At 40.5% G+C, this 24,348-nt stretch overlaps 1 protein-coding gene across 1 annotated transcript in view; it reads left to right on the forward strand.

Annotated features, from left to right (window-relative positions):
* LOC102173859 (multidrug resistance-associated protein 4-like) overlaps positions 1–24,348 on the forward strand; it is a 180,169-nt gene that overhangs the window by 137,982 nt on the left and 17,839 nt on the right. Inside the window, 6 exon segments of the mRNA XM_018056299.1 lie at positions 3,858–3,937; positions 8,929–9,079; positions 10,555–10,674; positions 11,996–12,106; positions 15,242–15,342; positions 16,391–16,582. Coding sequence (XP_017911788.1) covers positions 3,858–3,937; positions 8,929–9,079; positions 10,555–10,674; positions 11,996–12,106; positions 15,242–15,342; positions 16,391–16,582 — 755 coding nt within the window.

Genomic DNA, 24,348 nt, shown 5'->3' on the forward strand with positions numbered 1-24,348 from the left:
ATTTCTGCTTTATTGACTATGCCAAAGCCTTTGACTGTGTGGATCAATATAAACTGGAAAATTCTGAAAGAGATGGGAATACCAGATCACCTGACCTGTCTCTTGAGAAACCAGTATGCAGGTCAGGAAGCAACAGTTAGAACTGGACATGGAACAAAACTGGTTCCAAATAGGAAAAGGAGTACATCAAGGCTGTATATTGTCACCCTGCTTATTTAAATTCTATGCAGAGTACATCATGAGAAACGCTGGGCTGGAAGAAGCACAAACTGGAATCAAGATTGCCGGGAGAAATATCAATAACCTCAGATATGCAGATGACACCACCCTTATGGCAGAAAGTGAAGAGTAACTAAAAAGCCTCTTGATGAAAGTGAAAGAGGAGAGTGAAAAAGTTGGCTTAAAGTTCAACATTCAGAAAACGAAGGTCATGGCATCTGGTCCCATCACTTCATGGGAAATAGATGAAGAAACAATGGAAACAGTGTCAGACTTTATTTTGAGGGGCTCCAAAATCACTGCAGTTGGTGATTGCAGCCATGAAATTAAAAGACGCTTACTCCTTGGAAGGAAGCTTATGACCAACCTAGATAGCATATTGAAAAGCAAAGACATTACTTTGCCAAACAAAGGTCTGTCTAGTCAAGGCTATGGTTTTCCAGTGGTCATGTATGGATGTGAGAGTTGGACTGTGAAGAAAGCTGAGCACCAAAGAATTGATGCTTTTGAACTGTAGTGTTGAAGAAGACTCTTGAGAGTCCCTTGGACTGCAAGGAGATTCAACCAGTCCATCCTAAAGGAGATCAGTCCTGGGTGTTCATTGGAAGGACTGATGTTGAAGCTGAAACTCCAATACTTTGGCCACCTCATGCAAAGAGTTGACTCATTGGAAAATACCCTGATGCTGGGAAGGATTGAGGGCATGAGGAGAAGGGGATGACAGAGGATGAGATGGCTCCCCATGGGATTACCGACTTGACATGAATTTGGGTAAATTCATGGCGTTGGTGATGGACAGGGAGGCCTTGTGTGCTGCAATTCATGGGGTCTCAAAGAGTCAGACACGACTGAGCGACTGGACTGAACTGATCTTATGAATGTGAATCCCATCCCAGGCACCAAGAGACAGACCTTTGTCAAGTTTAACCTCTGTTGACCTCAACTCTTTCTGGAGAGTAGCGATAATAGTACAATAATAATCTCAATGGTTTTGTGTGCAAGAATGAGGAGAATTAATACATGTAAAGCATTTAAAGAAATGCATAGCAAATAGCTGGCATTAACTGATTTTTTGATTAAGTGACCTGATAAAATGTTATGGGTTTTTTGGTCTTTTTCTTCTGTAAAATCCAAATTAATCTTATAAATTTGATAAAACAACTGGGAATGGAAAATGATGTGTGTGATTTCCCAGATGCAAGGAAAAGTGGACAAATGACTAAGACAAATAAGCCACAAAAAATCCACAGCATGTTTTTTCTTTGTTTGCTTGTTTTGTCTTTGTTTCTGTTTTCATCAGGGCTTTGCTTCACTCATGAGTTCTTTTTAATTTGGTTTCATAGGGAGAGCTTGGTTTTGCATATAAGCACCAAACATCTGGTTTACTTTTTGCTTGAAAATGATAAGGCAAAAGTTTCTTACAGGTCTATTGTGTTATAGACAGCTGGAAATTTTATAAAGTTATAAGTTCTATTTAAAATGAACGTTGGGATTATTCCAGAGAAGTGGATGTACTTTTTAAGTGTAGCAGGAACTTACTATATTTTTTAAAATGGTTATAACTGGTTAAAATGTAGAATGCCTATGTATTCAGCTTTTTCAAAAATTATGAAAAATGACAAATTTCACAAGTGAAATTAAAGTTGACCAAAGGCAGTTTTAGATTGTCAAGTCTTCAAATTTTATTACAGGATGTTTTTAGAGACATTCTGTGTTTTGTTCTGTCTGGTTAAATCCAGGTAGTCTTTCTGCATTTCTAACACATGGGCAATCTGATACTTAAAAACTTCCTTTTGTGCAAAACATGGTTAAACCAACCTGGGATAAAAATGAGATTCCTGGTCAGTTCTTATAAGCTGTAGATTATATTTTAAAAGCTGTTAAAGGCATAACAAATGCAACAGAATAAATACAACTCTCCTATAGCTACTGCCCAGTTAGCATTAGTAAACTAACCATGTAAATGTCATAACTTACCATTTAGGATGTATAATGGCATTGAGATAGGTGAAGAAATATGTAGCTTTGCGTAGAGAGACTGAGTGAAGACAGCACTTACTTGATGAACACCTGGCTGTCAGGTAGCTGTGTGTGTTAGGCAGGGAGCATCTACTTATCCTGAGTCTTGCATTCAGCCTCGATCATGTCTGAAAGGCCTGAAGCTCTGAAATGCAATGATTCTGTCATCCTGTAGAACTTGCTTATAAATATTTAATGAAAAAGAAAACCAAAAATAGCTTGTAAAGCTTCAGAGGATTTTTGTGATAGTAGTTTCCATATACCGTCTAATGTTTCAGAGATCTGCTGCATGACAGAGGTTTCAAATTTTGGAAGTTATAATTCTCCCAAAGATAGGAACTACAGACTGTATTTTGCCCTGAAGGGCATTTGAGGTGCACTGGGCCAGGAAAAATACCCTTCTTGGAGAAAAAGTGCATGTACTTTTTAGGGGTACATTCCTGTGACAGGAGGAGCCAAGTGACAGGTGGTGTCTTGTTCCCCCAGAATGAGCAGTTCTCACCTGGCCCACATCTCTCTTGGCCACCCCAGTTCTTGTGGTTCATGGTTTAAGAATCCCCCCAAGTCATAAAACACTGCATGTGGGCATTTTCCAGTGGACATGCTCCATAGCTTTTATCAGAGATCCTGCTCAGTGACAGTCTTCCAAACCTGCAATCTTTAGAATATGTTGTTTTCATGGATTCTGAGAAGGGAAATAAAATCAATGATGATAAGTTATCTTTTAGTCATTAAGAAATATTTCTGTTTTCCTACCTATATCCCTCTGATCTTCTTGGATGCTTAAACGTGAGTCTGTGTTTGTCCCACCTGCTGTACCTCTGAAAATAACAATTTATTACCCCTGTAGTTAGCTCGCAACTTGGAAATGGCAGGAATCCACAATTTTTCAAAATGTAAGGTGCTATAAACTTTTTTAAGGAAAAAATATATCGGAGAGTTTGTAACTATATTTATTTAATAAGTATCAGCAAAATTCCATGGATGGAGGAGCCTGGTGGGCTGCAGTCCATGGGGTCACTAAGAGTCGGACAAGACTGAGTGATGTCACTTTCACTTTTCACTTTCATGCATTGGAGAAGGAAATGGCAACCCAATCCAGTGCTCTTGCCTGGAGAATCCCAGGGATGGGGGAGCCTGGTGGGCTGCCGTCTATGGGGTCGCACAGAGTCGGACACGACTGAAGCGACTTAGCAGCAGCAGCAGCAGCAGCAGCAAAATTAGTGTAACAATTGGGATTAATTTAAGTATTTTGTAGCTGTTTACCAATTTGGCACTTGGTAGGTGTCTCAGGTTGGATTGATATAAAGGAGGAAAGTTTCTCAAATCCATTAACCTTTCTTGATACTGCCATGAGATTCCCCCCACCAATTCTTTTAAAAAATAATGCCTCAATTTCAATTCCCCACTGATGGTCATTTGGTATTTTTATTTCTCTAGGTATCACCCTATTTTCTCTTTCTTTACCACTGACATTGGCATATTTCATATGACTCTGTAATATATTAAATATATATATATATGTACTTTAAAAATATTGTTTTCATTTGTTCACGAATTCTTTCTCTTAAAGGGCGTGACTGGGGAAATGAGTAATTTCTCATATCCTGTTCTTTCAGGAAGAATTTTAAATCGTTTCTGCAAAGACATTGGGCGTATGGATGACTTACTGCCCCTGACATTTCAAGATTTAATCCAGGTAACAAAGCAGTCCCGTCAGAGTTCTTACAGGAATAGTAAAGTGCCTGTTTTTCGAGGCTTTTTCACACTGGTTAAGGGTGGGCTTTCAGCCTGGCAATGTGCTTGTTACCTTCAGCAAAGGTCATGGTTGTGAGAGAAAGGGGCGGCTGTGATGGGGAGGCTGAGTTAACATGAGTAACTCCTGGGGCAGAAGTGGCTCCACAGTCACGTCAAGGTTTGTCTGAAGCAGCAACATGCTGGGCAAGTGGTTCTCCCTGTGCCTTCCAGATGTCTGGTGTGGATTCCCTTTACTGTGAGCACATTTCATAACAGAAACAAGCACCTCTCATAGAGAGATAGCTTAGATGAGCGAAATTATGCACTGTATTACTACAAAGGACACATATTTACTGCAACATTTTTGTTTTGTTTTGGATAAAGCCAGGTGCGGTTACTTAGAAAGCTATGTAATAATAAGGTGAAATAATACCTTTACTAGGACAGTAGAGAGGAGTTGTTGAAGATACAAAGCCTTTAAAGTCAAGTGCATCTAAGCCAATAATTTGAGCATGAGATCAAAGTCATCTCAGAAATTGTTTTTATAGGTAGCTTTTCACATGTTGAGTGCTGTGACTTAAGGTATTTAAGCAAGCAAACAACTCTACAGAAATATCTTCTATCCAGATGTTATGGAATCAGGTCCCACTGCTCACTGCTTATAGGATCAATACTCATACATGTTAGTAGGAAGAATAATTGCCTTTAGCCTAATGCCAGCAATTGGGAGATGGGGAGATGGTAGACTCAGCATGCCCAAAAAACTACCTCTGAAGAGTCTGCTCAACCATGAAAGTTTTTAAAGGGAAAAAGGGAAGTAATTACAGTTGACCAGGGAGATGGAGGTCGGAGTCATCACCGTCCCCCACTGTGTGCACCTTTGTCTTCTTCTCACGCTCTTTCTTCAGATGCCATCTTGTTCACAAGATTAGTGAAGGGGAAGCTAGGGAAGAGATCAAGTCATCCTTTAATTAATCATTCTTCATTTCCACTGTGATCCATGGGAAGAATCAACAGATTAAGCAAGGTATTATGTGTTCAGGGCTTCCCTGGTGGCTCAGATGGTAAAGAATCCACCTGCAATAAAGCAGATCTGGGTTTGATCCCTGAGTTGGGAAGATCCCCTGGAAGAGGGAATGGCAAACCCCTCTGCTAGTCTTGCCTTGAGAATCCCCATGGACAAAGGAGCCTGGTGGGCTACAGTTCATAGGGTCACAAAAAGTCAGACACAATGAGTGCCTAAGCACAGCACAGTGTGTGACTGAAAGATCTGCAGGTTGTGCTAAACCAGAGATGCATAGAATATAGGGGTATCTGGTTTAAGATTAAGACAAAGAGTGCCTCCTACAGAGAACTCTTTCCTGTCAAAAGATGATTATTCAGCCTTTGTTTTGCCTGTGAACTTGAGGTTCTAAAGAATGATTTGGGGTCACTTCAGCTCTCATCTCATTCAGTGCTGTTGCTCATGTGGGATGTTTCTCCTGTTGCTTAATTCTTTTTACTTTTCAATGACTAAGCTTGTGGGAACTTTTTGGTTTCCAAGTATTAATTATGGAAATGAAATTCAATTATCAAAAGTTGCACACGGAAAAAATGCAGCAATGATTATCTGACTGCAGACCACATAGCCTGTGGGCAAGGTTTCTCCTGTTCACTAATGTGAACTAAGCTGAGACTTGGAGGCAGACTGCTTTTACTGCACAGATATCTGATTGTTTTCTCCTCTGAAAGCTTGTTTTCTAAATGTGTCATGTGGGTTTAGGTATATAATTTATCCCCAGAAGCAATTTCTCACTAAATCAGTATCCTATTTTGACTGATTATTAATTACACTAGAGTTTTGTGAAGAGTTCTCTTTGTTTGCTGCTGCAAACTAAGTCAAGGTTAGTTTCCATAGCTGGCTGGCCCACTGTGTGCTTAGCACATGGTTAATTAGCCCTCATAAATCCAAATCTGTCACATATTTTCAAATGTTTAAGAGGGACAGGGAGAGATGCTACCTGATTTCAAGTATAAAACGTTCTCAGTCATGTGAGGAGAGAAAATTTTAGTCTCGCTGATTTCCAATCCCAGCTCTGTCAGTTTTAATTCAATTATCTGGGAGCTTAGGACCTCGAGGCATACTGCAGATAATGAAATAAGAGTCTGGGATGAGCAGGGCACCTGTGCATTCTTTACTGAGCAGGTGGTAGTTAAATCTGTGAAGGTAAGTAAGATTGCCCAGAGAGAGGAAGGCATCTTAGGAGAAAGATCAGAAGCTTAAGCAAGCCTTCATATTGACAGAGAAACCAGCCTGTGAAATTCATTCCTGAAGTGTCTTAGAATCCTCTAAGAAAAGTATTCACATATTCTTCCCTGTGTTTCCATAGCACTCTGGGCCTTGTGCAAACCATCATGGATTTGTATCCAATTAAGGTCTGTAACCTTCAGAGGCCTTGGTCCAAGCCGTGTGAATCTACATATCTCCACTATTCACTCCACTTTCATGACAGATGCTAAGTGTTGCTTGCATTCTTGCCTAAAGCTTTCCACCATCATATTATACTTGGCTTTCCAGTCTACCTGATGCTTTTTTGGACCAAGATCATTTCCCAATATAAAATCACCTTGTGGGGTGAGGTGATGATTAAGTGAAATGCTTGTGGAACTCTTCAGTTCAGTTCAGTCACTCAATTGTGTCCGATTCTTTGTGACCCCATGAATCGCAGCACACCAGGCCTCCCTGTCCATCACCAACTCCCGGAGTTCACTCAGACTCACGTCCATCGAGTCAGTGATGCCAACCAGCCATCTCATCCTTGGTCATCCCCTTCTCCTCCTGCCCCCAATCTCTCCCAGCATCAGTCTTTTCCAATGAGTCAACTCTTCGCATTAGGTGGCCAAAGTACTGGAGTTTTCAGCTTTAGCATCATTTCTTCCAAAGAAATCCCAGGGCTGATATCCTTTAGAATGGACTGGTTGGATCTCCTTGCAGTCCAAGGGACTCTCAAGAGTCTTCTCCAACACCACAGTTCAAAAGCATCAATTCTTCGGCACTCAGCCTTCACAGTCAAACTCTCACAACCGTACATGACTACTGGAAAAACCATAGCCTTGACTAGACGGACCTTAGTCAGCAAAGTAATGTCTCTGCTTTTGAATATGCTATCTAGGTTGGGTCATAACTTTTCTTCCAAGGAGTAAACGTCTTTTAATTTCATGGCTGCAGTCACCATCTGCAGTGATTTTGGAGCCCAAGAAAATAAAGTCTGACACTGTTTCCACTGTTTCCCCATCTATTTCCCATGGAGTGATGGGACCGGATGCCATGATCTTCGTTTTCTGAATGTTGAGCTTTAAGCCAACTTTTTCACTCTCCTCTTTTACTTTCATCAAGAGGCTTTTTAGCTCCTCTTCACTTTCTGCCATTAGGGTGGTGTCATCTGCATATCTGAGGTTATTGATATTTCTCCTGGCAATCTTGATTCCAGCTTGTGTTTCTTCCAGCCCAGCCTTTCTCATGATGTACTCTGCATAGAAGTTAAATAAGCAGGGTGACAATATACAGCCTTGACGTACTCCTTTTCCTATTTGGAAACAGTCTGTTGTTCCATGTCCAGTTCTAACTGTTGCTTCCTGGCCTGCATACAGATTTCTCAAGAGGCAGGTTAGGTGGTCTGGTATTCCCATCTCTTTCAGAATTTTCCACAGTTGACTGTGAGCCACATAGTCAAAGGCTTTGGCATAGTCAATAAAGCAGAAATAGATGTTTTTCTGGAACTCTCTTGCTTTTTCCATGATCCAGAGGATGTTGGCAATTTGATCTCTGGTTCCTCTGCCTTTTCTAAAACCAGCTTGAACATCAGGAAGTTCACAGTTCACGTATTGCTGAAGCCTGGCTTGGAGAATTTTGAGCATTACTTTACTAGCGTGTGAGATGAGTGCAATTGTGTGGTAGTTTGAGCATTCTTTGGCATTGCCTTTCTTAGCACATGCAAACACCTGGTAAATAGTATCTGCTGTTGTAATAATCACTCACCTTTGAAATGGACATTTTAGATACTTAGCATAATGTTACTTAGCTGTATGTTGGGACCAAGCCTAAATATGTCATAATGGCTCAAGACATGACCTCTCAGGCTCCATGACTTAGGCTTTTTAGTCTCCAGCCTCCATCAAGTTGTTTTTCCTCTTCTTGTGCCTCAGTGTCTCAATCTGTAAAATAACACTATTACTTGATAGAGCTATTGTAAGGATTATCAAATTCATACATGTGAAGTTTTGAATGTGCAGCCCTGTACACAGTCAGCACTCAGTGAATATTAACTAGGGATGGAAAACCAAGAAAGATGAATTCTCACTTCTAAAGGTTGACATTTCCATTTCCCCCTCCTTTTACTGGGCTTAGAATTTGTAATTAACCACTTCCTTATCCCTGCATGTACAGCTGAGGTTTCTGGATTCCTCATCTGTGATATCTTCTTGCTCATCTGTTTAGTATCAGTAACACCTACTGACTCCTGATAGTTTGGGATTCAACAACTACCCTCTGAGTCTCAAATATTCTCTTCCATCAAAGATAGTACTGCCTAGGAGAGTTCTCTGGTGTCTAGTGGTGAAGATTGCTAGGATTGATTTCTTTCACTGCTGTGGCCCAGATTCAATCCCTGGTCAGGGAGCTGAGATCCCACCAGATTCATGGCGTGGCCAAAATAAAAAGCAATGCCTGCCTCATAGGGTTACTGAGTGTATCAAAAGAACTAATGCCTAGAAAATTCTTATCATAGTGTTGGACAGCAATAAATATTGTAATGAGCACCTATAATTTTTTTCCTTTGGATAGGAAAGATTTCCTGTCATTCTAACACATCTTTTGAGAAAAGGAGTTTAATCCTAACAGGAAAATCTATTAAAGTTTATCTTTGAAAAGAATCCTTCATAAGGAGGCCTCCATGTCTTTCTTCACTATTTCAGACATTTCTAATTGTTATTGGCATGGTGATCGTGATGGTGGCTATGATTCCTTGGACTGCGATACCCCTGGCTCTCCTTGGCATCATTTTCTTCCTGCTTCAGCTCTATTTCCTAAATACATCAGGAAATGTCAAAGGCCTGGAATGTGCAAGTGAGTACCGGGGCTCTCAGGCTGGGGTGGCAGTGCAGGCTGGCTTCCATTTATGCTGTAATTACCCAGACCTCTGACATCCTCCAGACTCTATCTTCTGGAATTTCTCCCTAGATCAACATTAGGTAATTTCATACTATAGCCCTTGTGAGTCAGTGTGGCCCTTAAAGCAAATGGAGCTGGTGGCGGGTCACCTGCAGCTTTTGCATTTCAGCAAAAGGAGAGCGAATGTGAGCACCATGAGGACAGGGACTGCTTCTGTCTAGCTCATGGCACACTCCCTGACATAGCAGCCACTCATTTAACATTTTTCTAACATAAAATGTTATATCGTGTTGCAATTAATGTAGAAGGAAAATAGGGAATTTTTCTTCTCCAAGAGTTACTAGAAGTGACAAGGAAAGAAAAAGATTAGGAAAAGGAAATGAGGCATCAGGAAATATATTCACAATGTCAGAGGTGATACATTTGGAAAATACATTCTCTCACATACTCCAAAGATGGTACATAAGTTGAAGTTGTTAAGTGTTTTAAAAAGATAAGCCCTATTATTTTCAGATTTGCTCTTTATCATCACCAGTACTTGGGGTGATGCCACATTGTGGCCCCCTTCCCCAAGGCTTTTCACATAAATGAATGCTGAAAATAATCACTTTGGGAGAACAAAAGAAGGGGATCTATTCAGTACCCATTTAGTCTATTACTACATTCAAATTCCTAGTTGTAGAATAATGGGGAACACGATTTGCAGTTAATCATACCTGGGTTTGATCCCTGGGTTAGGAAGATCCCCACAAGACGGGAAAGGCTACCCACTCCAGTATTCTGGCCTAGATAATTCTATGGATTGCATTGTTCATGGGATCACAAAGAGGCACAACTGAGTGACTTTCACTCACTCATTCTATTCTATAGGTAATCACAGAGGATGAAATTATCTAGTGCTTATCTCATTGTTAATGCACAGATATAGCTAATCATTATTAACATAAAATCATAAGGAGAGAAGATTCAAAAAAAAGGAATGTGGATGAGTGTAAAAAATGTAAGGAAAGGTGTTTGTATCAGAAACCTTGACTATGGATAGTGACTGCAAATTAATGCAAACTTAATTTTCTAGAAACCAAGCCAAGAAGAGAAGTGTACTGTTTCCCGTGGTTGTCTGTATCTACTAAGTAGAAAAATCTAAGTTCCAATTTTAAAACTAGCTCCAATTTTAATTTAGTCAAAGATAGGTTCAAAGAGAATTTTTCATTTCCAGGTTGTTAAAGTGAAGGTTGGTGTGAGCAGGAGCTTGAGGGTCACGTGGAGGATCCACTCCAGAAAGGGCATCATCCCTCTTCCCCCAGGCAGCCCTCCAGGAAGCACCAGATGTGCCCTTTGGCAGGACATGCAACCAAAGAAACTGGGAGGTGGTGGGTTTCCTCACATCCAGCCTCCCTGACTGTCTATGTTGTTTGCCTCTGCTTCCACAGAACAAAGCCCAGTGTTTTCCCACTTAGCATCTTCTCTCCAGGGACTCCGGACCATCCGGGCATACAAAGCCGAACAAAAGTTTCAGAAACTGTTTGAGAAGTGCCAGGACTTGCACTCAGGTCTGTAAGTTTCTGGAAATGATTTCAAAGGATGGGATGTGCTCCCTTCAGGGTCCTGACCCCCTCTCAGGTGGTCTTGCTGGCCAGCACCTCTTTCTGTGTCAGCCTCAGTTTCCTTCCCTGCACACCCGCCTCCCCCACCCCTCCTCTCAGCATCCCCTCTGAGCTCCCCTCTTCCCCTGTCACACCCTACTTCTCTCCTAACTGGGTTGTATTGTCAAACTGTCACCATGTCCTATGGCTTTGTCCCTTTAGGGTAGGAGTCAACAAACATTTTTTTCAGTGAGCCAAATAGTAAACATGGTAGGCTTTGTGTGCCATACTGTCTCTGTTGCAACTGCTCAACTTTGCTATTATAGCACCAAAGTAGGCAAAAATAATACATCAGCAAATGGCCGTGATGGTGCTTCAATAAAACTTTATTTATTAAAGCAAGTGGTGAGCTATTCTTGCCACTCCCCATCCTCCCCTGCCCCCCACCCCTGCTGTAGCTTGCTGACTCTCTTTTCAGAACATCCAGGGCAGCAGATGTCCTGGGGGTAGTCTTAAGATGGTGGAGGAATAGGATGGGGAGACCACTTTCTCCTCGACAAATTCATCAAAAGAACATTTAAACGCTGAGTAAATTCCACAAAACAACTTCTGAATGCCGGCAGAGGACATCAGGCACCCAGAAAATAACTTCCTGATTTCCCACCCAGTTGATATGTATTATACTTTGCATCAGTGAATTTTTCCCCCCTGGGTAGAAATTTCAGAATGTGCTCTAAGCCTGTAAAACTCAGACCCATCTTTCCAATCTTTATTGTATTTTGAAGATAAAATGGCACTTTGAAAGCCACATGCAGATTCTGTTAACTCATGGCCATTTAGATACCAGCTCCTCAGAGTAAACATGTCTAGTAAGTGCAGACAGTGCTGGAAGCAGTGTATAGCTGCACATTCTATCAGGGAGCTGGGAACAGGTGACCCTGTGAGAGGATGAGCCTCATTCTGACACCCAGCGCCACAAGAAAAGCACCAATGAGAGCATTTCTCCATCTTCTTTATTAGGATCACATTTCTGTTTCTAACCTGTGGGTTTACATTTTCAGTGGATGTTTCTCATAAAGCACCTGGATTGATTCCTGTGTACGTGTCCTATATATTGTCTGATGTCAAGACCTAGCTTTCTGGAATCTCAAGTTATGTGGGTGTGTCACTTGGCTGATCTACTATGTTGTGTAAAAATCTTCTGTAGCTTTACTGACTCATTCAAAGCAGCTAATATGTTTTTTTTTTTCCACTTACTTATTATTCTTATTATGGTTCATAAATCCAGAGAGCTGGTTCATGCTTTTGACCATGTCCCAATGTTTTGCCATGTGTCTGGATGTTGTCTGTGCCATCTTGGTCATCGTTGTTGCCTTTGGGGCCCTGATTCTGCAGGAATGTAAGTACAGATGTGAATAACTATTTGTGGTATGATTATAATTTCTAGGTGTATTAATAGTTATTGAATTGAACTCTTGCCACTTTATCTAATATCATAAACCATTGGTTCTAATGAATCGTAGTAAAGCATTTGCAACATGTGATTCCACAGTTTGGCCCATATAGAGGAGTCATTTGAGTCTTGATGAGGCCTTTATTCTTTTTCTTTGGATGAGTTAAGTTCTACATAGCTGTAGCAAGCAGACTTATGTAGTTGGGAGGAGAGAGTCAAGTTTACAATTAAGCATTTTGTCCACCCTCAGGCTTTAGGTTTTAGCTTTAAGGCTTCTCTGATCCCTTGGTTGCAGGTGCCTGGTGCACTGGGGTGATAAAGATTCTTTATATGAAAGAACGATGTCTTCACCACTGTTTGGATACCAGATGTACAGGTGTTGACATGTGGCACAAATTCACCATCTGTAATTATTCCATATTAACAACACTGATTCCACATGCTGCAACTTAGACCTGGAAGAGCCAAAATAAATAAAAACTTGGGGCTTGCCAGGTGGCTTAGTGGTAAAGAATCTGCCTGTCAGTGCAAGAGACATAAGTTTGATCTTTGGGTTGGTAAGATTCCCCTGGAGAAGGAAATGGGAACCTACCTGGTATTCTTGCCTGGCAAATTTCATGAACAGAGGAGCCTGGCAGGCTACAGTCCATGGGGTCACAAAGAGTTGGAAATGACTTAGCAACTAAACAACAACACATAATCACAGTCTTTAATAATAGAACAATGAGAGTAGTATTTTTTATTTTCAAGCAGTGACTCTTTGAATCCATTGCTTTGTTTTCAGTGGTTTCTGCCTATAGCTGCATTGGATGTAGAACGTGAAATTAGATGATGGTTCTTGAAATCATAATGACCAAAGTTTGAATGATGACATTATTTCTCACTTGCATAATGCTGTCAAGTGTACCTCAATCCTGTTGGGATTAATAAACTCATTTAATAGTCTTTCTGGATTCATAGTGGGGTTTCTGGTTTGTTTCCATTGTATCATGGTCTCAATGAATAGATAGTAAAAGTATAAGTAATACTATCACTATATGCAGGTGATTTAAATATTATAAAGGGCTTTTTCTGTTATAGTGACAGAAGGGTATAGTGACAGAAGGCTTGGAGTTAAGAACAAGACTGACTTCTCTCTTCTGCAAGCTGTGTTGGGAAAGTTGGCCAGCTGCATGTAAATCAATGAAGTTAGAACACACCCTCACACCATACACAAAAGTAAACTCAAAATTCCTTAAAGACTTAAACATAAGATATGACACTATAAAACTCCTAGAAGAGAACATAGGTGAAACATTCCATGACATAAGTCATACCAATGTTTTCTTAAGTCAGTCTCCCAAGGCAATAGAAATAAAAATAAATGGATATTTTCTAAGAAACTGATTTTGGTTTAATTATTCTTATTTAGTGTTTGTAAGTTTTCTATTGAGATTTCTACTTTTGTAATTGTTGTTTGCTTACTTCTCCTTGAGTTTAATTTGCTCTTCTATTTCTATTGTCTGTAGTTGAACAGTTAGATCATTGATTTGAGATATTTTTTTCTAATGTGAGCATTTTTAAATGTTCTAATTTTACTCTGCAGACTGGTATTACAGCTAAATATGTTTCTTTTTTTTTCATTTTTGATCATTTTGAGTATTTTTCAATGTGTTATATACATTTTGAAAACTGACCTATAAAGCCAGAAAGTCTCTGTATCAATTGCAATGTATTAAATAATTAATTAAAAACTTTCCCAACCTGGTAAAAAAAAAAAAAAAAGGAACCTCATCAAACTTACAAGCTTCTGCATCAAAAAGGAAGCCATAAACAAAACGAAACTACAACCTACAGACTGGGAGGAAATATATGCAAATGATGTGACTGACAAGGGCTTAACTTTCAAAATAGGCAAACACCTTATACAACTAAAAAACAACAACAAAAGCCCAGTTGAAAAATGTGCAAAAGACCTAAATAGACATTTTTCTAAAGAACATACTGATGGCCAACGGGCACAAGCAAATGTGCTCAACATTGCTAATTATTAGAGAAATGCAAATTAAAACTATAATGAGACCCCATGCCATATCAGTCAGAATGGCCATCGTTAAGAAGTCTTACAGATAACAAATGATGGAAAGGGTGTGGGGAAAAGGAAGCCTTCCTACACTGTTTATGGGAATGTAAATTGGTGCAGCCACTATGGAAAACAGTATGGAGGTTCCTCAGAAAACTAATAGAGTTGCTATATGATCCAGCAGTCCCACTCCTGGTATATATCTGGACAAAACTATTATTCAAAAAGATTCATGCACCCTTCTGCATCATAGAAGCACTATTCACAATAACCAAGACATGGGAGCCATGTAAATGTCCATCAACAGATGAATGGATAAAGAAGATGTGATACATATATACAATGGATGTAAAAAGAATGAAGTAATGCAATTTGCAGTAACATGGGTAGATGTAGAGATTGTCATACTAAGTGAAGTAAAATAGAAATACCACATGATAGCACTTATATGTGGTTGTTGTTGTTTAGTCACTCAGTCACGTTCAACTCTTTTGTGACCCATGGACTGTGGCCCATCAGGCTCATCTGTCCATGAGATTTCCCAGGCAAGAATTCTGGAGTGGGTTGCTATTTCCTTCTCCAGGGGATCTTCCCAATCCAGGGATAGAACTCAAGTCTCTTGCATTGGCAGGAGGATTCTTTACCACTGAGGCTCCAGGGAAGCTCATCACTTATATGAGGAATCTAAAATAAGACTCGAAAGAACCTACCTGTGTAACAGAAACAACCTCACAGACATAGAGGAGAGACTTACGGTTGCTATGGGGAAGGGATGGATTGGGAGCTTGGGATTAGCAGATGTCAACTATTACATATAATATGGATATATAACAAGGTCTAGTTGTATAGCACAAGGGAATATATTCAATATCCTGTGATAAACTTCAATGGAAAAATATGAAAAATATGTATATAACTGAATCACTTTGCTGTACAGCAAAGATAAATCAACTATACTTTGACAAGATAAAATTTTAAAAAGAATGGGACTGACTTTATTCCCCTTCTTCTTCATTTAGCTTGGACTCCTGGGCAGATTGGCCTGGTCCTGTCTCTCACCCTCACACTCATGAGGATGTTCCAGTGGTGTGTCAGGCAAAGCACCGAAGTGGAGAACATGGTGATGTTTATCATTATGTTCTTAGCCTCTTCTAGTCTCCTTGCCATTAAATGGCATAAAAGCAATTCTTGCGTAAAGTAGTAAAGCTGTTATTTTTACATTGTAGTAACAGGGTTTTGAGATCCTTCCTCATCTGTTCAAATTAATGCTAAATAAAATATATATCTTTTTTCAGTCTTATGTGTATGTCAGCAGGCTTTATATTTTTCACAAGATGTCTTCAAAGATAATAAATGTCACTGTAGGAAGGAAGTTCTAAAATCCTGAAGAGGATATAAGTTAATTTCTTAGGAGTTTGTTTATTTTTGTTCCTTAATGGGTAATTTCTCTTTTTTGGTAAAAGTAAAATTTAACATTTTAAGGTTGGTTGTTTAATTAACATATCTCCTAGCCATCTCCCATTTTATCATTTCTACTTGTTGACCACCTGAATTAGTGGGTGTCCCTTCTTGTAGGATAAGCTACATCTCGAAATGTGCCATCAAATTTGTCGAATTGTGGTTTAGTAGGTCTTAATCAATATGTAAATTTGTCCTCTTTTGAATATTTACATCTTCTTCTAAAGGGAGAAAAGCAATCAAAATGAAATCTTTCCACTTCTCTCTTCTTATAGAGTAGAAAGTGATTAATAATTAAAATGAGGCTTGATGACTGTCCAATTCTGCTCATCAATGACACAGGGCCCTTCTGTAGCTGCACATTACTGATTAGTGTTCATAATTATTCTTTTCTTTGACAAAACTCTTATTTGCCTATTTAGATGTGAAAGGTAGATCAATAAAATCTTACCATCTTTCTGATGTTTTTAGTTTTAATACCATGTTAAAGGAAGTAGCTATAAGTGAAAATGTTATAAGAAAATGGCATATCATCAAAGTCCTCCTTAGACTCCTACTTCTGTGCTTTGGGGATGATAAGACCTGGGATATTCTTAACCATAAAAAAGCAGATATCAAGATGAAAAAGCAAAATATCTCATTTACAGTCTCTGAACATGCATAAACCAGACCCTCTGTTCCTAACCCATGTGATGTCATGTATCTTTCAGATGATGTCAGCAGAAAGGGTGATTGAATATACAGAACTTGAGAAAGAAGGACCATGGGAACTTGACTTTCGTCCACCAGTATACTGGCCCGACAACGGAATAATTGCCTTTAACAATGTGAATTTCAAGTACAGCTCAGACGGGCCTCTGGTATTGAAGGACCTGACCGTAAGCACTGAATCAAAAGAAAAGGTTTGTTTATGCCATTTACCTCTTTAAAATCTAGATTTATCACCACACCTGCTGTTTACTTCCTTGTCCTTGTGTCAGGGAACTCTGTTCCTCTTGGATGCAGATTAGATCAATGACATCGTGGGTGAAACTTTCTTAGAAACTAACTGTGTAGTGAGGATCCCAGCACTTCTTTGTGTTGTGAGCTCCCTCATTGTGGTTGGTGGGCCATGGATCCTGGAGCTGGAACTTAACCTGACCCAGGATACTATATGTTTCACCCAATTATTCACATGGAGTCTCTGAAGTCAACCCCTTCACCCTGTCCATAACTCTCCAATATCTCCTTCCTGTCCATCTTTTCTTCTTTATGCTTCTGGAATCTTCTCCTCCTCCCATGACACCTTTCAGTTGCAGCCGCCTCCTCTGTCCCTTGGCCCTTCCCATAGACTTGTCTTCCACTCACCCACACTGAGCTGTCATCCCCCTGCTGTCACCCACGGACTGCTTCTTTCTTTAGCACAGATTTGATCCTTACTGGCCTGGGTAAGATGATGCTGGAACCATAGTTCACCCCTAGGTACACTCCAAATAGGGACTGTTTGGCCAGCTTGGGGCCATCAGAGAAGAGTCCAGAATCATGAGTCCATCAAGGGTGAGGAACCAGAGCCCCCAGCTGGATGCAGGGTCCAGAGACCTGCTTAAAGTGGATGAAAACAAAATGAAAGAAGCAGGGGAAGATCCACCTGGGAGATGGCAGAAGGGTTTGTGGTCTTGGCAGTGTCCATGTCCACTGGTGATGCTCCTTTCACACTCAGCTTGGGACCCTCAGCTGGGACTAGGGTTGACTCTTTAAGAAGAGAGTAAACCATAACAGACAAGGCAGTAGGAGTCTCTTTCCCCACCTTCCTCTCCAGCCTCGAGTCCATACACACCCCCTACACTTGGATCTTGCATTGTTGTTGTTCAATCCCTAAGTTGTGTCTGACTCTCTGCGACCACAGGGACTGCAGCAGGCCAGGCTTCCCTGTCCTCCACTATCTCTCTGAGTTGCTCAAGCTCATGTCCATTGAGTCCTTTATGCCATCCAACCATGTCATCCTCTGTCTTGTGTATATTCTCCCAGAGCACCTTGTCCTCCCAGCTTCCAGTGTGAATGTTGCCCTAGACCCTGGGGACACTTCTCCTCCATCTCTAGATGGTGGATGTATCATTTTCACAGTCAACTCTAATGCCCCTCTATGCTTCCACAGGATCTTATATATTCTTTAAGATAGTGTGTATGGTACACTTGTGTTCATAGCTGCCAAAGTAGGAAGCAACCCAAGTGCCCATGTTGAAAGTGAATGGAGAAACAAAATGTATTACATCCTTAAAATGCAATATTATTCAGTTTTAGAAGAGGAAGAAAATTCTGACCCATGGATTAACCCTGAGGACATCATGATATGTGAAATAAACCAGATACAAAAAGAATAAATACTATATGATTCCACTTATATGAGGTTCCTAGAGTGAAAAAAAATTATAAAAACTGGAAGTAGAAAGATGGTTGCCAGAGAATGGGAAGATGTTTTTTAATGGGTACAGCTTTAAAGGCAAAAATAATCTGGAGGTTGGTTGTACAACAATGTGAATGTACTTAACATTAAACTCCCCACTTGAAAATGGTTGAATTGGTAAATGTTATCACAGTTAAAAGCACCTGTGGCATGCTTTGTAATTTTGGATCTGTGTCACACAGAACCCTGAGGCTTCTTAAGATCAGAGAGCATCTCCTGAAAGTGGCATTCTGCAGGGCACCAAGAGGGTGCCCTGGCTGGGAAGGTGTGAGTAACACAGGTGTGAGTAACACAGGTGTGAGCAACCAGTAACCAAAACACACACAAGACAATCCCATAAACTGATTACTTTGTGTTTTAAATACTTTAAGAACTGTTCTTTAAAACTCTTTCCACCATAGACGCATCTAGTAGAGTATAGCTATAATTTAATGAGTGACACCCTTGTGGCATGGGCTTCTGCAGTGGTTCGGTGGTCAAGAATCCACCTGCCAAGCAGGAGACATGGGTTCAGTCCCTGAGTTGGGAAGATCCCCTGGAGAAGGAAATGGTAACTCATTCCAGTATTCTTGCCTGGAGAATCATTTGAACAGAGGAGCCTGGCAGGCTACAGTGCATGGAGTTGCAAAAGAATCGGCCATGACTTAGTGACTAAACAACACTTGTGATAGAAAAAAGAAATATTCACCTTGGTGCCTAAATGATACCTAGGGAGCAGTTTCAGCAAATCATATGGCAAAAGCTCTCCCCTTATTATTCCCAGTTTCACTGAAGGCCAGGGAGAAGGTGAGGACTCCTGTGCTGGGAAAACATTTACTGGAGCTCATGCCCAGTGATGTGTCTGTCAGATTTCCCGTTACAAATGTAATTCTGTTCATTTACACTCATCTTAAATTTCCCCAGATGCCAAAAATATTAGTTATTACTGTATGACTCTATAGTACACCTTAGAGACAAACATACTTTTATTCTTCCATTTTAAACCCCCAAAGTCTTAGAGTCTGAGATTCTGAAATGCTTGAGGGAAAATTAGATTTGGAGACTGAACTAATAATTGTGATAGCTTAACTTTTCATGGTGTCTTGGTCTACTCAGAGCATCACCAGTAGCTTCATTTCTGAGTTTGGAGATTATACCGAGGCAGTGGAGAAGGCAATGGCACCCCACTCCAGTACTCTTGCTTGGAGAATCCCATGGACAGAGGAGCCTGGTGGGCTGCAGTCCATGGGGTCGCGAAGAGTTGGACAGGACTGAGCGACTTCACTTTCACTTTTCACTCCCATGCATTGAAGAAGGAAATGGCAACCCACTCCAGTATTCTTGCCTGGAGAATCCCAGGGACAGAGGCGCAAGGTAGGCTGCTGTCTCTGGGGTCGCACAGAGTTGGACATGACTGAAGCGACTTAGCAGCAGCAGCAGGGTGTTCATGAAACCATTGCACTCCACCTGTGTACACCCCATGTTCCCCCTCCTGCTCACCTGTCCCACCCCCATCACTCCAGGTCACCCCTTTGTTGTTAGATTTGATTGGGAGAGGCTTCTGGAAGGGACATGGGAGCGAGCCCACTCAGCAGAAGTGGGGCTCTGTTCTTTTTCCATTGTTTCCTCTGCTGTCCTGATTCCTGGACGATAGAGTCAGTACGAAAGTGTAGAAGGTACTATGCTGGTTTCTAATTCGAGGAAGAAATAGCAAGTAAAAATAAAGCCCCCAGACAAGGTAAATATCACCCTAGGCTTCCTGGGTAGATTCTGAACATCGCTGCATTTCTCATGTTGATGATTTTATAATTGATTTGATCATTTTAGAGAGTCCTGGGCCATTTTAGAGCTTTTCCATCACTGGAGGTAGATTGATTTGGGTTGTTGTTTTTTTCTTGCTCAGAACTATTGCTTGGATAACCCATTTTTACAGAAGCCTACTAGACCTTGCTATAATGTGCAAAAATATGCTTCCTAACTTTTCTCCTTTTTTACATGATATTTTCTCAGAAACCCATCTCCAAACTCCCAGACTGTCCACCTTACCCTGCCTGCTTCCTAATTCCCTGTGATTCAGACTGTGGTGCCAAGGCCTGCAGCACTTGCATCTCCTGGAGCCTCTTAGAAATGCAGAGTCTCAGGTTCACCCAGACCTCTTGACTCAGCATCACATTTGAACAAGACCTTCCAGTAAAGTCCGTTCTCTCCCATAGGCAGTTTTTGATGACTGATAGCCTGTGATTTCCAAGATATTTCCTTTGACACTTTGAAATTGAGCTCATGAATCACCCAAACCTCTCTGGTAACTAAGCATGAGGCTCTAGAAGGTTCTGTCACTTACCCTACAGATTTATTTGGTTTTATATTCTGCAAAGCATGCCTTTGCATCATAATTTAATACCCTGTGATTCCACTGCATTTCTTTGCATCTTTATGTGAAGTCTGTCTTCATCACAGGCAGTTTTCATCCTGCCCCTGCCTTCCCTACACCAGCCTCTTGCAGGGACTGGAGGGATTTCCCACAGGCTCAGCCCCGCCTGAACCTGGAGTAAGAGACAGTGTGAGATCCTTTCACCACCTGATGGGATCAGATCAAAAATGGCAGGGCACGAGGTCTGTTTGGCCTATTTCCTGGGGAACTATGTACCCCACTTAGCTGCAGGTTTCTCTTCCAGCCCAGCTGTGGGTGCCAGTTCTTCCTGCTGACAGCCAGCCCACCTGACTTTAAGCACCCTCTTTACTTAGTGACGTCAGCCCCCTTGTGCCACCCACCATGTTATACTCACCAATATTAATGCCATGCTTTAATTGTCTAGCCATAGGACCTATATGGGAAGCCAGTTGTTTGAACTGCAGCTACACCTCTCTCCACTTTCTCTGTTCTACTTAGACAGAGGGACATACTAAGGGGTCTGGCCATCTGGGTGATAAGGAGGCCATCAGCAGATGGAAAAGAGCCTGACAGGCATGGATTTGAGTCCCATGCTGTGACTTATGGGCTCTCTTATTTCAGGCAGACTAATTCCTCTTATAAGCCTCAATCTTTTCTGTTGCAAAATGCAAGTGATAGGACCTAACCTTTAGGGTTGTTGAACAACTTAAACAAGATAAAACACATAACACCTGGCATGGAGACCAGCACACAAGTCAATGGTTGAGCAAAGATAGTTGTCATTTTCATAGGATATAAAATGACCTTAACCACTTACACTGTGTAAAATTTTGTCTATCAAATTGAAACTGAGGAGTTGGCCATTTGCAACTCTATTTATAGCTGTAAGATTAATCTCCCATGCCTGTCTCTTTGTTTATTTATGTACATAAGCAATATGACAATCAATTTTCCATAAATTTCTCTAGTCTGAGTTAAAAATCTCTCCCTCCCATGGAAGCCTCTTTTGCACAGGACACCACAGATACCATAAATAACACAAAGGCAAGTCCAATGCAGATCCTGCTGTCAACACATCTAGTCTACTTGATGAAACAAGAAAAGTACTAGGTTAGCTTTGTAAGATAGAAGTGATCACAATTTTTATAGAAGCTTGGAAAAAGATGATATAGCATTTGTTAGGGTTGGGAGAAGTCCACAGGAGAGGATAGGGAGAGAATTCCTGGGAAATTAGGCATGTGAGACAGACTTCGTGATGTGTGGTTAGGATTTCATCAGATGGAAATGCATGTGGAAGTCATTCTGGGTTGGACCTGCATGAGCAAAGGTGTGATGCCCTGATCCAAAGAACGAAGAACTAGGCATCTGGCAGTTCACTCCTCTGTGCAGTGAACCACGAGGTGTGTAATAGTTACATGTCCAACCCTCACAACTACCTAGTGACCCCAAGGAAGCCGACTTGTAGAGATGAAGGATGGAGAGGTCAGTGGGAGCAGTTTCGTAGAAGAGACATCCTAGGGTGGAGTGATGGGCATGGAGCTGGCTTTTGGGAGTTTAACCTGAGAAGTGAGTACGTGGACTAGAGTAGGCAGATGCGGGAGGCAGGGAGCCTGTAGCTGTCATGTCTCCAGTAAGACATCCTGGGACAGGAACTCCACTTCTTGGAATCAGACTGATGTTGATTAAAACAAAGCTATAACACCCGGGTTTGTGAATGTGCAGAGAAACGAGTGGGAGTAGAAAATGGCATGTGGAATTCCCTGGAATTCCCTTCCAGTGGTTAAGAACTGGCCCTTCCACTGCTGGGGGCCCAGAGTTTGACCTCCATATTGGGAACTAAGATTCCCCAAGGCACATGGCATAGCTAAAAAAATAAAAAAAAAAATCTTATTTCTAGAAAATAGGTTGCCACTCCTTAACAGCTTCCTCTGAAGGTTCATACCTATTTCTTGTCAATTACATATCTAAGAATTTCTCTGAAGGAAATTATGGAGGTTGTTTGCAAAGATTTAGCTTCAAGAATATTAAACAGTTACTTATAAGAGCAAAATATTGGAGACTATCTAACTACCTGGAAATCAGGGGTTTGTTAAATGATCATACACACTGTAATATTATGTAGCCATTAAAATACTTTTATGAAATACTAAATGAAAAGAGATTACAACAGTATGTTTGTGTTAATCCCATTCTGTTTAAATGTATGAATTTATATCTTTAAGAACACATCCACATACAAGTATAGAAAGTAAAAACATCAACATCTTAAGAATGGTTTTTATCAAAGTATAGTTAGAATTTATTTACTTTTCAAATACATTTGCATGGATTATGATTAAGAAAAAAGTTTGCTTTAATTTGTTTTTTAATAGGTGATACAGACTGGCATTCAGGTGCTGAATGTAGGCATTAAAATGAGGGATTGAGTCATGAGAAGTAGAATCAAGGCTTGGCACCAAGCTTGGCACCCAGAAATACAGACATACCTGGTTTTATTGTGCTTTAAACATAGTGTTATTTTAAACAAATTGAATGTTTCTGCCAATCCTTTATCTTGCAAGTCCATCTGCACTATTTTTCATACAATCTTTGTTCCCTCCCTGTCTCTGTGTCATATTTTGGTGATTCTTGCAATATCTCAAACATTTTCATTATTATCATATTTTGATGGTAATCAGTGGTCCGTGTTCTTTAATTTTACAACCCAGTGAAGGTTCAGATGATGGTTAGCATTTAAGTATTTGAAAATTAAGGTATATATATTACTTTTCAGACATAATTCTATTATCCAATTAGTAGACTACAGTATAGAATAAACATAACTTCTGTATGTAAAGAGGAACAAAAAAATTAATATGAATTACTGTATTTTGCAGTGTTCACATTATTGTGGTTGTCTGGAACTAAATGCACAGTATGGTCAAGGTCTGTGTGTACACAGAATATGAATCATATATATACACACTGCCAAGTCACTTCAGTCGTGTCTGACTCTGTGCGACCCCATAGACGGCAGCCCACCAGGCTCCCCCATCCCTGGGATTCTCCAGGCAAGAACACTGGAGTGGGTTACCATTTCCTTCTCCAATGCATGAAAGTGAAAAGTGAAAGTGAAGTCACTCAGTCATGTCGACTCCTAGCAACCCTATGGACTGCAGCCTACCAGGCTCCTCCACCCATGGGATTTTCCAGGCAAGGAGTACTGGAGTGGGGTGCCATTGCCTTCTCCAATAAGCAGAAAATGGCCTATCTGTGTTATATAAGTTGGGGTATAGCATGAAGGACAAAATGGCTACAAAATAATAAAAATATCTAAACTCACTATTCTTACATTTAATCTCTATAGAGAAACATTCTTTTTTGAAATGCTATGACTGAGTTTGCAGACAGTCATTTGAAACTTTGGAGACATTTAAATGAGAAAATGTGAAAAGTTCTCAGTGTTCTGATTACAGTGTTCAGAAAGATTTAGTTCTTCTCTGTACAAAGCCATGGGTTTTAAAATTTTACTGAATGAATTTACAAATGATTGAAAGCATGTCTAACACCCCTCATCAATTTCAAATTCCTACTCATCAATTTCAAACTCCTAAAGAGAAATGAAATCATCTCTTGGAAACTTCCACAAAGGAGCTGGGCAAGCTCATTAGGTAAAAAAAAAAAAAAAAAAAAAGGCCACTTTCTATATAGTACATGTTTATATGTACACATCTGAAAGCCAGTTTTTACAGTATAATTTTATTCCTAACCAGCGTTTTACCTGCGTTATATTGATTCCTCAATCTTATTCTTAATGCACTTAATTTCTCTCTACTTGGGTTTCAATAACTAGACTGAAGCTTGCATGTATCTTT

Source organism: Capra hircus, chromosome 12 (genome assembly GCF_001704415.2).
Source record: "Capra hircus breed San Clemente chromosome 12, ASM170441v1, whole genome shotgun sequence".
NCBI classification, from domain to species: domain Eukaryota; kingdom Metazoa; phylum Chordata; class Mammalia; order Artiodactyla; family Bovidae; genus Capra; species Capra hircus.